Source organism: Mya arenaria, chromosome 1 (genome assembly GCF_026914265.1).
Source record: "Mya arenaria isolate MELC-2E11 chromosome 1, ASM2691426v1".
In the NCBI taxonomy this organism is placed as follows: Eukaryota; Metazoa; Mollusca; class Bivalvia; order Myida; family Myidae; genus Mya; species Mya arenaria.
The window spans coordinates 60,111,384-60,127,214 of NC_069122.1; the positions used below are offsets into that span (position 1 = coordinate 60,111,384).

Genomic DNA, 15,831 nt, shown 5'->3' on the forward strand with positions numbered 1-15,831 from the left:
CTCTTGACAACCATATCACTGAACCTTCTGGACTTGCATTACGTAGTCAAACCCTCTTGACTACCATAACACTGAACACTCTTGACTACCATTTCACTGGACCCTCTTCACAACCATAACACTGAACCCTCTTCACAACCATAACACCGAACTCTCTGGACTAGCATTAAGTTGCAAAACTCTCTTGACAACCATAACACTGAACCCTTTACAACTAGCATTACGTTGTCAAACCCTCTTGACTACCATAACACTGAACACTCTTGACTTCCATTTCACTGGACCCTCTTGACAACCATAACACCGAACCCTCTGGACTAGCATTAAGTTGCAAAACCCTCTTGAAAACCATAACACTTGACCCTCTTGACTACCATTACACTGGACCCTCTTGACTACCATAACACTAAACACTCTTGACTTCCATTACACTGAACGCTCTTGACTTCCATTACACTTGACCCTCTTGACTACCATTACACTGAACCCTCTTGACTACCATTACACTGGACCCTCTTGACTACCAATACACTGGACCCTCTTGACTACCAATACACTGAACCCTCTAGACTACCATTACACAGGTAAATACCCTCTTGACTACCAATACACTGAACCGTCTTGACTACCAATACACTAAACCCTCCTGATTACCATTACACAGGTACATACCTTCTTTACTACCAATACACTGAACCCCCTTGACTACCATTGCACCATACCCTGCAGACTACCATTACACTGAGCCTCTTGACTACCAATACACTAAACCCTCCTGACTACCATTACACTGAACCCTCTTGACTACCAATGCACTTAACCCTCAATACTGCCATTACACTGAACCCTCTTGACTAATATTACACTGGGCCCTCTTGACTACCATTACACTGAACCCTCTAGACTACCATTACACTGAACCCTCTGGACTACTATTACACTGAACCCTCTTGACTATCATTACACTGAACCCTCTTGACAACTATTACACTGGGCCCTCTTGACTACCATTACACTGAACCCTCTTGACAACCAATACACTGAACTCTCCTGACTACCATAACACTGAACCCTCTTGACTACCATTTCACTGAACCCTCCTGACTACCATTACACTGAACCCCTTTTGACCACCATTTCACTGAACCCTCTTGACAACCATTACACTGAACCCTCTTGACAACCATTACACTGATCCCTCTGGACTTGCATTACGTTGTCAAACCCTCTTGACTACCATAACACTGAACACTCTTGACTACCATTTCACTGGACCCTCTTCACAACCATAACACTGAACCCTCTTGACAACCATAACACCGAACCCTCCTGACTACCATTACACTGAACCCTCTTGACTACCATTTCACTGAACCCTCCTGACTACCATTTCACTGAACCCCTTTTGACTACCATTTCACTGAACCCTCTTGACAACCATTACACTGAACCCTCTTGACAACCATATCACTGAACCCTCTGTACTTGCATTACGTTGTCAAACCCTCTTGACTACCATAACACTGAACACTCTTGACTACCATTTCACTGGACCCTCTTCACAACGATAACACTGAACCCTCTTCACAACCATAACACTGAACTCTCTGGACTAGCATTAAGTTGCAAAACCCTCTTGACAACCATAACACTGAACCCTTTACGACTAGCATTACGTTGTCAAACCCTCTTGACTACCATAACACTGAACACTCTTGACTTCCATTTCACTGGACCCTCTTGACAACCATAACACCGAACCCTCTGGACTAGCATTAAGTTGCAAAACCCTCTTGACAACCATAACACTTGACCCTCTTGACTACCATTACACTGGACCCTCTTGACTACCATAACACTGAACACTCTTGACTTCCATTACACTGAACACTCTTGACTTCCATTACACTTGACCCTCTTGACTACCATTACACTGAACCCTCTTGACTACCATTACACTGGACCCTCTTGACTACCAATACACTGGACCCTCTTGACTACCATTACACTGGACCCTCTTGACTACCATTACACTAGACTCTCTTGAATACCATAACACTGAACCCTCTTGACTACCATTACACTGGACCCTCTTGACTACCAATACACTGGACCCTCTTGACTACCATTACACTTGACCCTCTTGACTACCATTACACTTGACACTCTTGACAACCATTCCACTGGACCCTCTTGACTACCATTACACTGGACCCTCTTAACAACCATAACACTGAACCCTCTTGACAACCATAACACTGGACCATCTTGACAAACATTACACTGAACCCTCCTGACTACCATTACACTTGACACTCTTGACTACCATTACACTGAACCCTCCTGACTACCATTACACTGAACCCTCCTGACTACCATTACACTGAACCCTCTTGACTACCATAACACTTGACAGCCATTACACTGAACCCTCTTGACTAACATTACACTTGACAACCATTACACTGAACCCTCTTGACAACCATTACACTGAACCTTCTTGACAACCATAACACTGGACCCTCTTGACTGCCATTACACTGGACCCTCTTGACAACCATAACACTGGACCCTCTTCACAACCATAACACTGGACCCTCTTGACTACTATTACACTGGACCCTCTTGACAAACATAACACTGAACCCTCTTCACAACCATAACACTGGACCCTCTTCACAAACATAACACTGGACCCTCTTGACTACCATTACACTGAACCCTCCTGTCACCATTACACTGAACCCTTTTGACTACCATTACACTTGACAAACATAACACTGAACCCTCTTCACAACCATAACACTGGACCCTCTTCACAAACATAACACTGGACCCTCTTGACTACCATTACACTGAACCCTCCTGTCACCATTACACTGAACCCTCTTGACTACCATTACACTTGACAACCATTACACTGAACCCTCTTGACTACCATTACACTTGACAACCATTACACTGAACCCTGTTGACAACCATTACACTGAACCCTCTTGACAACCATAACACTGGACCCTCTTGACTACCATTACACTGAACCCTCCTGTCACCATTACACTGAACCCTCTTGACATTACACTGAACCCTCTTGACTACCATTACACTTGACAACCATTACACTGAACCCTGTTGACAACCATTACACTGAACCCTCTTGACAACCATAACACTGGACCCTCTTGACTACCATTACACTGAACCCTCCTGTCACCATTACACTGAACCCTCTTGACTACCTTTACCCATAACACTGGACCCTCTTGACTACCATTACACTGGACCCTCTTGACAACCATAACACTGAACCCTCTTCACAACCATAACACTGAACCCTCCTGACTACCATTACACCTGACACTTTTGACTACCATTACACTTGACATTCTTGACTACCATTACACTGAACCCTTCTGACTACAATTACACCTGACACTCTTGACTACCATTACACTTGACACTCTTGACTACCATTACACTGAACCCTCCTGACTACCATTACACTGAACCCTTCTGACTACCATTACACTGAACCCTGTTGACTACCATTACACTGAACCCTCTTGACTACCATTACACTTGACAACCATTACACTGAACCCTCTTGACTACCATTACACTTGACACTCTTGACAACCATTACACTGAACCCTCTTGACAACCATTACACTGGACCCTTCTTGACAATCCTCTTGACAACCATTACACTGGACCCTCTTGACCACCATAACACTGGACCCTCTTGACTACCATTACACTGAACCCTCCTGACTACCATTACACTTGACAACCATTACACTGAACCCTCTTGACTACCATGACACTGATCCCTCTTGATAACCATTACACTGAACCCTTTTGACTACCATTACACTGGACCCTCTTGACAACCATAACACTGAACCCTCTTCACAACCATAACACTGGACCCTCTTGACTACCATTACACTGGACCCTCTTGACAAACATAACACTGGACCCTCTTGACTACCATTACACTTGACCCTCTTGACAACCATACCACTGGACCCTCTTGACTAACAATACACTGGACCCTCTTGACTACCATTACACTTGACCCTCTTGACTACCATTACACTTGACACTCTTGGCAACCATACCACTGGACCCTCTTGACTACCATGACACTGGACCCTCTTGACAACCATAACACTGAACCCTCTTGACAACCATAACACTGGACCCTCTTGACAAGCATTACACTGAACCCTCCTGACTACCATTACATTTGACACTCTTGACTACCATTACACTGAACCATCTTGACAACCATAACACTGGCCCTCTTGACAAACATTACACTGAACCCTCCTGACTACCATTACACATGACTACCATTACACTGGACCCTCTTGACAACCATAACACTGGACCCTCTTGACTAACATTAAACTGGACCCTCTTGACTACCATTACACTGGACCCTCTTGACTAACATTTCACTGAACTCTCTTGACAACCATTACACTAGACCCTCTTGACTAACATTACACTGGACCCTCTTGACTAACATTAAACTGGACCCTCTTGACAACCATTACACTAGACCCTCTTGACTAACATTACACTGGACCCTCTTGACAACCATAACACTGGACCCTCTTGACTACCATTACACTTGACACTCTTGACTACCATTACACTGAACCGTCTTGACAAACATTACACTTGACCCTCTTGACTACCAATACACTGGACCCTCTTGACTACCATTACACTTGACCCTCTTGACTACCAATACACTGGACCCTCTTGACAACCATAACACTGGACTCCCTTGACAACCATTACACTGGACCCTCTTGACAACCATAACACTGGACTCCCTTGACAACCATAACACTGGACCCTCTTGACAACCATAACACTGGACTCCCTTGACAACCATAACACTGGATCCTCTTGACAAACATTACACTGCACCCTCCTGACTACCATTACACTAGACTCTCTTGACTACCATTACACTAAACTCTACTGACTACCATTACACTGATCCCTCTTGACTACCATTACACTTGACGCTCTTGACAAACATTACACTGGACACTCTTGACTACCATTACACTTGATGCTCTTGATAAACATTACACTGGACTCCCTTGACAACCATAACACTGGACCCTCTTGACAAACATTACACTGAACCCTCCTGACTACCATTACACTAGACTCTCTTGACTACCATTACACTAAACTCTACTGACTACCATTACACTGATCCCTCTTGACTACCATCACACTTGACGCTCTTGACAAACATTACACTGGACACTCTTGACTACCATAACACTGATCCCTCTGGACTACCACTACACTGAACCCCATTGATTACTATTACACATAACCCATATCACCAATATTTCACTGTAATTTCTTTAAAAGTGATATATGCACAGCACTTGTTTGACTTTGCTCAGCTTTGCACTGCTAGAAAAATGAAACAAACACCTTTTAATATAATATTTTAATAGAGTACAATGTGTATGGGGTTTTTTATTTATCAACAACATGTTCACAATAATATGCATGTTTTATAATACCAGTAAATGTATGCATATGTGTAAACAGACAATAAATAAACAATACATCTGATGTAATAAATTTTACAGAAATGCTCAAACATCACTACGTATCACACAGTATATTTAAAAACTTGCACAAGTAACCATACAATTTTCAATGAAGGTTTATATTTTATCACCCATGAAACATTCAGATGCGCATCGTGCCGCGGCGCAAGAGGCGCGGGGTGAGGGGTATGATGCTCCCCTTCCGAATGGTCAATAAAGGCAAGTGAGCCCCTCTTGGATAGGCTCACGAAGACATTTTCAGACAACAGTCTCTTGACTTTTGTGGACAGCGATGGCTAAAGAGTGAAAAGGTAGAAGCCAAAGGATATTAGCTAGTGGTCTAAGGAGGATCCCATTTAATACACGTACACAATGACGTATATGTTTCACATATATATATGACATTCCTAGTATAATTCAATTGTGATAACAGTATCTGTGATATTATCATATTACATTTACACTGTTAACTTTAAACTAAACTTATCGTTGTTGCTGTTTTTTGTGTGAAAAATAAATATGTACTTATTCACGGTACACATCAATGGTACCTAACAGTGGTTGTCTTCTGTAGTTGGTTTTGAGATTCTATCTCTACGCTCCAAATTTTTATATTGTCTTTCATAAGTTGTATGATCAGCGTGCTGTCGTTCCTCATCGACTCTGGGAGGCTGTTCGTCTCGTCGGCGGCGGCGGCAACCGCCTCTCTCGCCATCTCGCAGCCAGTCTCGTGAGATTCGAGAATCTCGTGGTGAAACACTGAAAAATTGAGAATCAGTCCAAGACGCAAAGGGTGGGCGGGGGATAGATTTTCCTTTGCCTGTTCAAACGCTGTAGCGTACGCGACTTTTGCGCGTTCAAAGACTCCGTCGCTTATCGTATCCCGGCTGAACTCGGATAAATAACGGAAGTAATCTCCCTGCATCTTTAAATAGAATATCCGGTTCTCTGTATCGATCGTGTTTAAAAGATGCTGCTCAATCAGACTAAGCACCTCGTTACAACAGACTTTCAATTCTTCTTCGATTTTCGTCCTGTACTCCCTGCTTAAATCCCTCCGCCTGTTGGAGCTTCCAATCTTCTGCTCGATACCTGAAACTACGCGCCAAGACGCGCGTTTTTGTCCAACGTAATTCTTGTACGCGTTAGCAAACATGTTGCGTTCCTCGACCGACAAGTCGCGTCCCTTAACGACAAGTGCCTTCATATACGTGACCATATCGTCCCAGCGGCCCGCCTCTTCCGCTAACCGCGCACGCTCCAGAATTGAGCGGCGTTCTTCCGCCGATAATGACATCCTGAAGCCTTGAATTGCACTTATATCAACGACTACATATACCGGCTGTTTATCCGTACATACAAGTGTACCAAATCAGATGGAAAAAAAGTGTATGTGCACGTCCTCTCAGTGCGTGTTTACTGTACGGATTCTCAAGCAGTCTTGTTTATGATAATTCCACGTGCGTACACTGTTGTAGATTTGTCATTCCTTCGGCGTTCTTTCGACGGACTGTTTGGGTTAAATGCACAGCAAAGCTTAATATGTACGAGCCATATTCAAAGATACGTACTATGTCTGTAGAATTCCCTTTTAACATCACACAACACGTGTTGTAGTTACACAATATTTACACTTTTTTTGTAGCGGGTGTCTTTTCTTGTCATCGAAATTATAAAAAAAGTTAACCAACAATACAATGTCAGATATTTTCTTTTATGCTGACGTGCATTAGCCGTTAATGATTTTGCTGTCATTAAATACTTCACGAAAATGTGATTAAGAAAATGTCAATATTAATAAAAAATATATATATTCGATATTTCACCAGTAAGTCTTGCGAATTGCAATTAATGCGCACGGTACGTCGATAACAGAGATTAATAAGTATAATGCAAGAAAACACTCATATCCGTGTAGGTAAATATTTCAATTACTGGTCGTCGGACTCCAATCAATACAAATAAGGACTGGCTTTCAAAATAACACTTCCATTAAGCGCACTTCATCAGCGATAAATGTTTTTACTATGATTCCAGTCAATATATCTGCTAGTTACATTAAAGACAGAAAGTGTTCGTATTCAAGCGCGTTTCTCTTTCATATTTGGCGTCCAACTGTCATCTACATTTGCCATCAATTATTTATGTGTCCAGCCTTCTTATGTTTCCCTCCTTGCTTTGAGGAGACCACTTTTCTTAATTGTCTCAGACAGTACTTAATTAATGCCCTTACCGATATACCACATTGAATGGTCGACTACACTGCGGTATTACTTTGTACACTTAATACAAGGTTTTTTCTTGATATACATGAAAAATGCCACATCTACAGCGCTATGCCAGAAATAAGTGAACTTTTTTAAAAGTTGTTATGTGCTGTTTCATAGAATCTAACCCAATTTCATGGGAAATCAATGTTTTTGCTGTTGTTGTTGTTTTCAAAACATTCTAAACATACATAGACTGTCGTAAAGTTACCAGTTAGTATTTCATGACGCCTCATTTTAATTGGTGATTATATAAGTAAGGGTATTTTATAAAGATACTGCAAGAAAGATCGACTAGAAGTATTGAACTGTATCATTTTGACCATTGTTTTAACAATAGTTCTAGAAGTCTTTACGGAACACACAGTATAAAATGTGTTTCCATATACATGGTTTAGTGAGATGTCGGTTTTGTGAGATGTCATTCTTTGTGAGGGAATGCACAAATGTTTTATTGGTGAATTATTTAACAAATCTAAATCAAATTTTGAGGAGCATGCTTTTATTACTGATAGAAATTGATGACGTCACAAAAATATTGTGTAAAAAAAATATTTTTAAACATGCTCTCAGATTACATATAGGTTAATCGATACCACTCAACTGTTCGTTTAATGTAAGTTTACAGATGTAATCAGATTTCCTGAATTGTTTACATCAACGAAAGGACAACCCCAAGAACAAATTGAAAAGATATTTATACATAAAACATAACGACGTTATCCCAGCGTGAGGTGATATAAATGCAAGCATGCTTGTTTTTTTTTGTTTTTTTTTTTTAAATGAACTGCATGATGGATGTTACGTTGTATAGGTTACATTGTTAACACATCTACTACACAGTAGTCAACATCGTGATTACACATACACACACGCACACGCACACACGCACACACAAACACACGCACGCACGCACGCACGCACGCACACACGCACACACACACACACACACACACACACAGTGAAATACCTGTAAACTATAATACATTATTTTACTCCTTTGGCATCTGCTGATACAGATAACCAGCTTGACTAACCTGTTGGCCACCATACAATTATTTTACCAGTAAGAATTTCCATTAACTTGAGTTTTACTTGTTCTTTGTTTTTGTTTTTTAATGAGCCGCCATTAATAAAAAAAAGTTCATTCACTTTTGGCACGGTGCTGTATATTCAAATCGATTTGTTTAAATGAACAAAATTAATTAGACCTTTAGCAAATACAAATTTATTTTTCTATACAAAAACACACACTATTTTCTTTAGTACGCAAGGTTTATAGTCGATGTCATATTGTATCTCTTCGATTAAATTTCAATGGTTTTTTTGCCTATAATGTGCTCAAACTATCAAATTAAGTTGTGTATAATAGTATAGCTGTTGATAGAAATGAATACAATTTCAATAATTAGTTGATAAATACGATTTTGAACTATGAAAATACAGGATTGGATATCACTTTTCAAGGTTCAGACAAACAAATCAGCTTTGTGGAATAAGTATTTATAACAATTTACCACGGTACAACACTAGCAAGTGTGCATGCAATTAAATTTCCTTTTCACGCATTTATATAATTCATGTTCGTATGTATCAGTATTTTATAAATTACAATTGCACTGGTATAAGTAAGTAAATAAGTTGTTCATTATAGTGACATGGCCGAAACATAAATGGTATTCACAATACAAATATAAAAATAATAACACCCGGTCCATCGGGCCTATACATGTAAGTCACCATAAACATTTCTCAAGCATTGGGACAAAGATAAACATATATTATCATACATGAAAATGTAAGTCACAGTGCTGTTTCTCCAACGCAAAGGGTTCTCAATGTAGATTGTTTTAAAAAGTGGGTAGAAAAAATAATATATTCGAATTCAGAGGTTCGATCGTGATAAATCTAACTTGTGGTACGCATAGCAACATCACTCTGGTGAACGAGAATGGCATTACCCTGGCTAAATAATGAAGCTCAGAACTAAAAAGAACACATAAACACAAACAAAAACAGTTTAATGTTTTGGTTATGAAATCAACTTTTGCACTCTGGAAGGCATTAAAGGCACGATCTAATAGTGTTGCGTAACCTTTTGCTAATGAATGTTATTGCATATCATACTTATGATTGCCTTGCTTTACCACCTCAATACAATGTGCACGTGTCACTGTGTATATGGTGCTCTTTTACGGAGAAATAAAGAATATGTTTTTCCTAGTATGATATCATTGCAACGGTACCATCTAGCAGTAAGTTACGAGATACCGTAACTAATTAGTACTAAAATCGCGGCAGTTTCATACATCACGTATTTCGGTTCATTCCAAATGATCTTAACGGAGGCCGGGGTAGGTCGCAAATTCATGTACGGCTCCTGTGTGTTCCGATTACCACTTTTGCGGAGACACAAACACTAAAATCCGTGTTAAGCAGAATGAATAGGTGCTAAATTATTCTATGAAGTGGTTACCTAATTGAACCGTCATGAACCCCGGAACAGTACTAGCAGAACACTTTACATATGGGGAACTGTTCCAGGATATGGACAATGTCTTGTTACAGATGGGACATGTTCTAGGTTATGGACGCTCTCTTGTTACAGATGGGGAAATGTTCCAGGATATGGACGCTGTCTAGTAACAGATGAGAAATGTTCTAGGTTATGGACGCTGTCTTGTTACAGATGGGGAAATGTTCCAGGATATGGAAGCTGTCTAGTTACAGATGGGAAATGTTCTAGGTTATGGACGCTGTCTTGTTACAGATGGGGAAATCTTCTAGGTTATTGACGATGTCTAGTTACAGATGGGGAAATGTTCTAGGTTATGGACGCTGTCTTGTTACAGATGGGGAAATCTTCTAGGTTATTGAGGATGTCTAGTTACAGATGGGGAAATGTTCTAGGTTATGGACGCTGTCTTGTTACAGATGGGGAAATGTTCTAGGTTATGGCCGATGTCTAGTCACAGATAAAAAATTGTTTAGGTAATGGACGCTGTCTTGTTACAGATGGGGAAATGTTCTACGTTATGGACGCTGTCTAGTTACAGATGGGGAAATGTTCTAGGTTATGGACGCTGTTTAGTTACAGAAGGAGAAATGTTCTAGGTTAGGGACGCTGTCTAGTAACAGATGGGGAAATGTTCCAGGTTATGTACGCTGTCTGTCACAGATGGGGAAATGTCCTAGGTTATGTACGCATTATTGTCACAGATGGGGAAATGATCTAGGTTATGGACGCTGTACGTTTAGTTACGGATGGGGAAATGTTCTAGGTTATGGACACTGTCTAGTAACAGATGAGAAATGTTCTAGGTTATGGACGCTGTCTGGTTACAGATGGAGAAATATTCTAGGTTATGGACCATGAATTGTTACAGATGGGGATATTTTCCAGGTTAATGGACGCTGTCTGTCACAGATGGGGAAATGTTCTAGGTTATGGACGCTGTCTGTCACAGATGGGGAAATGTTCTAGGTTATAGGCGCTGTCTGTCACAGAAAGGGGAACTGTTCTATGTTATAGGCGTTGTCTGTCACAGATGGGGAAATGTTCTAGGTTATGGACCATGTATTGTTACAGATGGGGAAATGTTTTAGGTTATGGACGCTGTCTGTCACAGATGGGGAAATGTTATAGTTTATAGGCGCTGTCTGTCACAGATGGGAAAATGTTCTAGGTTATGGCGCTGTCTAGTTACAGATGGGGAAATGTTCTATAATTTGGATGCTGTCTAGTAACAAATGGGGAAATGTTCTCGGTTGTGGACGCTGCCTAGTTACAGATGGGAAATGAATGTTCTAGAATTTGGACGCTGTCTAGTTACAGATGGGGAAATGTTCTATAATTTGGATGCTGTCTAGTTACAAATGGGGAAATGTTCTCGGTTGTGGACGCTGCCTAGTTACAGATGGGAAATGAATGTTCTAGGATTTGGACGCTGTCTAGTTACAGATGGGGAAATGTTCTCGGTTGTGGACGCTGTCTAGTTACAGATGGGAAATATTCTAGGATTTATATGCTGTTTAGTAACAGAGGGGGAAATGTGTTATGTTATGGACGCTGTTTGTCACAGATGGGGAACTGTTCTAGGTTACGGACGCTGTCTGTTGAAGATGGGGAACTGTTATAGGTTATGGACGCTGTCTGTAACATATGGGGTTATGTTCTAGGTCATGGATGCTGTCTGTCACAGATGGGGAAATGTCCTAGGTTATGGACGCTGTATTGTTACATATGGGGAAATGTTCTAGGTTATGGACGCTGTACGTCTAGTTACCGATGGGGAAATGTCCTAGGTTATGTACGCTGTTTAGACGATACCCCAAGATGATGTAGCTTTCTGTTAAAATATATCTTTTAAAATGTACCAAATGTGGCTTTATAAGCGATAACATATCGGTGCCATGCATTTCCTGAGGAGAGATATTCATGCATATGATGAGTCATAGAGTAAAAGACCAATGTTGTTATATTTACAGTTTAAATATGGAACGAGGACATTGCATCAGACAATTACGCTGTAGCACCTCGGCTGTTAGTAAACTAGTAACATATGATGACACTAGTACTACCGCCTGGCCAAAATGACGGGGTCTTAATATCTTGGTTTTCGATAAAGGTGTGACCACGAACCTATAAACCATATATAGGTCCGTGGTGTGACGAATATATGGCAATTAAGATGTATTGACCCAATGCATGGCATTTTAAAGTCTAGTTAAGTATTCAGCCTAGACTTTCGTTGACGCGCTAGTTGGTATATAAATCCCCTGAGTGAGTTTAACATGAAGCATAACTGCATGACTATTGATAAATGATAGAAATATAGTGTAATATAATAATAATAATGGTTTATATGTTTAACGAAGGTTAATATGATTATTTACTGTTTATCTTAATTAAACCATGCACTATTTGCCTGGCACATGCCATAAGTTTCCTATATTGTCAATTGTCAGAATATACGTTCTGCTCTTGGTATTATGACGCAAAGCTCCGTGTTTAATAGATCCGCTCCGTGTTACAGCGCACTTGTCAGTTATTCATCGATTTTAATGAATGCATGACTGCGGGTTTACTATACTATACGCAGTTTAGTATGCGCATAGTTGGCAACAGTCCAAGCGATTACATTGTGTTGTAGATACGAAACTGGTGAATCTACACTTTTCAGCATATTTTACAGGAATTTATAGGACTTTACCCGAACAAAATGTCGGAAAGTAGAGATGATTTAATAATGAAGGCCAAGTTGGCCGAACAGGCCGAGAGATACGATGAAATGGCGGAGTTTATGAACAAAGTGGCTCAGAGTGGATCAGAATTAAAACCAGAGGAGCGGAATTTATTATCTGTCGCTTACAAGAATGTGGTCGGGTCGCGCCGTTCGTCGCTTCGTGTTATTTCCAGTATTGAGGAAAAGGAAAAGGATAGCAAGAAGGAAACGCTTGTTAAGGCGTATAGGGAAAAGATCGAAAAGGAGCTGACCGACATGTGCGGCGTTGTGATCAAGCTCCTTGATGATACGTTGATCCCCAGTAACAGCGACAAAAATGATAAGGACCAAATTGATAGCAAAGTGTTTTTCCTGAAAATGAAAGGTGACTACTACAGGTACCTCGCTGAAGTTCAGGGAGGCAAAAAGGACGAAATTGTCAACAATTCCAAAGCCGCGTACGATGAGGCGCATAAGGTCGCCGAGGGCCTCCATGCCACCAACTCCATCCGCCTCGGACTCGCTTTGAACTTTAGTGTGTTCTATTATGAGATCATGAACAACCCATCAGAGGCGTGCAAACTTGCGAAAAAGGCGTTCGACGATGCAATAGCTGAGCTGGACAGTTTGGAGGAGAATGCGTACAAGGACAGTACCCTTATTATGCAGTTGTTACGTGACAATCTCACTCTTTGGACATCCGAAACACAAGAAGCAGAAGAGGACTAAACAACTGCCAGATCTTGGACTGAACATGTTCGATTGTTCATAACACGTGTCTTGTCTAACGTTCATAAATATATCCTTTAAGTATAATCCTTAGATCTATACCATAGCTGTCAAGTTTGTTAATAAACCGTTCGTAAATAATATTTTTGCCCGAAAACTAGACTGTCATCTTTTAAACGTGGTACGGTTTAAAATAGATGTTGAATGACTAATATATTGACACAATATTCATAGGAGTGTCCCTACCGAAAACTTAGTTTACAAAGCAAAGTGATAATGTTAAAAATCTCGATAACGAATATTTGTATTGTTAACTGTTTGTGTCGTTTAAATTGTTACCAAAGAGGTCATGTTCGAGAGTAAATTAAATATAATAAATGAGATGTCATTGTATGACATATTCTTGCTGTAATCTTATAGAAATATTCAGGGGGTCATTTTTCCATGTTGGTAACTTTGCCTAATCATTGTGTGTAATAAAACATTGTTACAGTATGTTTCAGATTTTAGTGAAAGTATAATAAATCTATGTAAGTGGTAAATCCTGTTGAGCTATATAGCCCATACATTTTATGTGACAAACAATGACATGTTATGCTCTAAAGACTTTTATGTATTTAAATAACTCAGTCACTGATTGTATGTGACTTGGCAACTGTTTTTGACTTGTCGAAATAGAGTAATTGGATATAGTTTTGAGTCAAGACCAAGGTTAATCATTTGAACAGAATGTAGTAACGCTTTTTGGAATAGTGGAGCACTTATACGGTATTTTTGTTAAATCAACAATAGAGCGATTTTTCTGTAGATGTTTTACCATTGATACAAACTCAGGGCTATAAATGCGAAATAAAAAAAAATCGATATCTGACCCTATCATATAGCATGTGAAAGAATCCCTATTCAACAGTGACGTCAAAATAAAATACATTCATCAGCTAAGGAAAACTTGAGGTGTTTGATATTAGACCTGAACTGCCTTGTTTGCAATCAGATTATTCCTCTAAGTCATAAAATGTTTGACCTAGAAGCTTGAATATTTTTAATGTGTATTCATTTGAAGACCAAAAGGTAAATCTGTGTGTGGCAGACTTTATTATCGGGTAATTGATATTGTACAGATATACCGGAATACAAATTGTAAAAGCACGGATAGGCTAACCATTGTGCAAATATCTTCCAATAGCTCTTGATCCTCAAGTTGCATTACTATTAAACAGGAAATAAATCTCCATTATGACAATAGAACAAGGACGTTAAACAGGCAAGAAACAATGCTGGCCCCAAGTTGTATGACTGGTGACTCAAATAAACTGCCTGGTAAACTTAACTGTTAAATGTACATATTTAGAAGTATTTTCTCACTTTTTATACCACCGTTCATATCACGGGATGTGCAGGCTTGTTAAATTCGCGGAAGTGATACCTTATGTTCGTGTCTGAATATTAGAATGACGTATGTGGGACGAGTATCCGTTTCGAAAGTTCGTCTGTCTATCAAGATCACGTGTACAAGTGCTTGGATGACGGGGAATGTCTACAGTGCTGGTGTTAACATTATGCAAAATTGCATCACCATGGCAAACGCATTATGAATTTTATATATGTAAAACCTGTTTCTTTAATCTATATTATTTTGAACCGAGTTGTCACGCAGGCTATGGCTGCCCTGCAGCTGTAGGCTATATTGAATGGCGATGAGTCACGTGAAAGCTATCTGTAATCCGCTGCGCAGACGATATTTTATGTTCTCCACGTTGTGTGCAGATATGATCTTGAAACAACTTGCTCGATTACAGACAGCAACAAGTAGTGGAACATCTGGTTCAACTATGTCTAAGCAAATGCTTGGCACAATAACAGTATATTGGCTGTTCCAGTGTACTTGCTGGTGGCTTTCTAGGATGGTTACATATGTTAACATATTTCCATTCATTAGCGGTCGGTGTTGGATTTTAATGGCACGGAGCAAGGCTACACACAACTATATAATACTGAACGGTTCCAATGTGGAAA

At 40.0% G+C, this 15,831-nt stretch overlaps 2 protein-coding genes across 2 annotated transcripts; one reads left to right on the top strand and one right to left on the bottom strand.

Annotated features, from left to right (window-relative positions):
• Positions 1 to 6,135: 6,135 nt before the first annotated feature.
• On the bottom strand, positions 6,136 to 6,891 carry LOC128228340 (14-3-3 protein zeta-like). Its single transcript, XM_052939605.1, has one exon. The coding sequence runs from the start codon at positions 6,889 to 6,891 to the stop codon at positions 6,136 to 6,138; it is 756 nt and encodes a 251-aa protein (XP_052795565.1).
• A 6,048-nt stretch (positions 6,892 to 12,939) lies between these two features.
• On the top strand, positions 12,940 to 14,357 carry LOC128229656 (14-3-3 protein zeta-like). Its single transcript, XM_052941437.1, has one exon. The coding sequence runs from the start codon at positions 13,084 to 13,086 to the stop codon at positions 13,813 to 13,815; it is 732 nt and encodes a 243-aa protein (XP_052797397.1). The 5' UTR covers positions 12,940 to 13,083; the 3' UTR covers positions 13,816 to 14,357.
• The last annotated feature ends 1,474 nt before the right edge of the window (positions 14,358 to 15,831 follow it).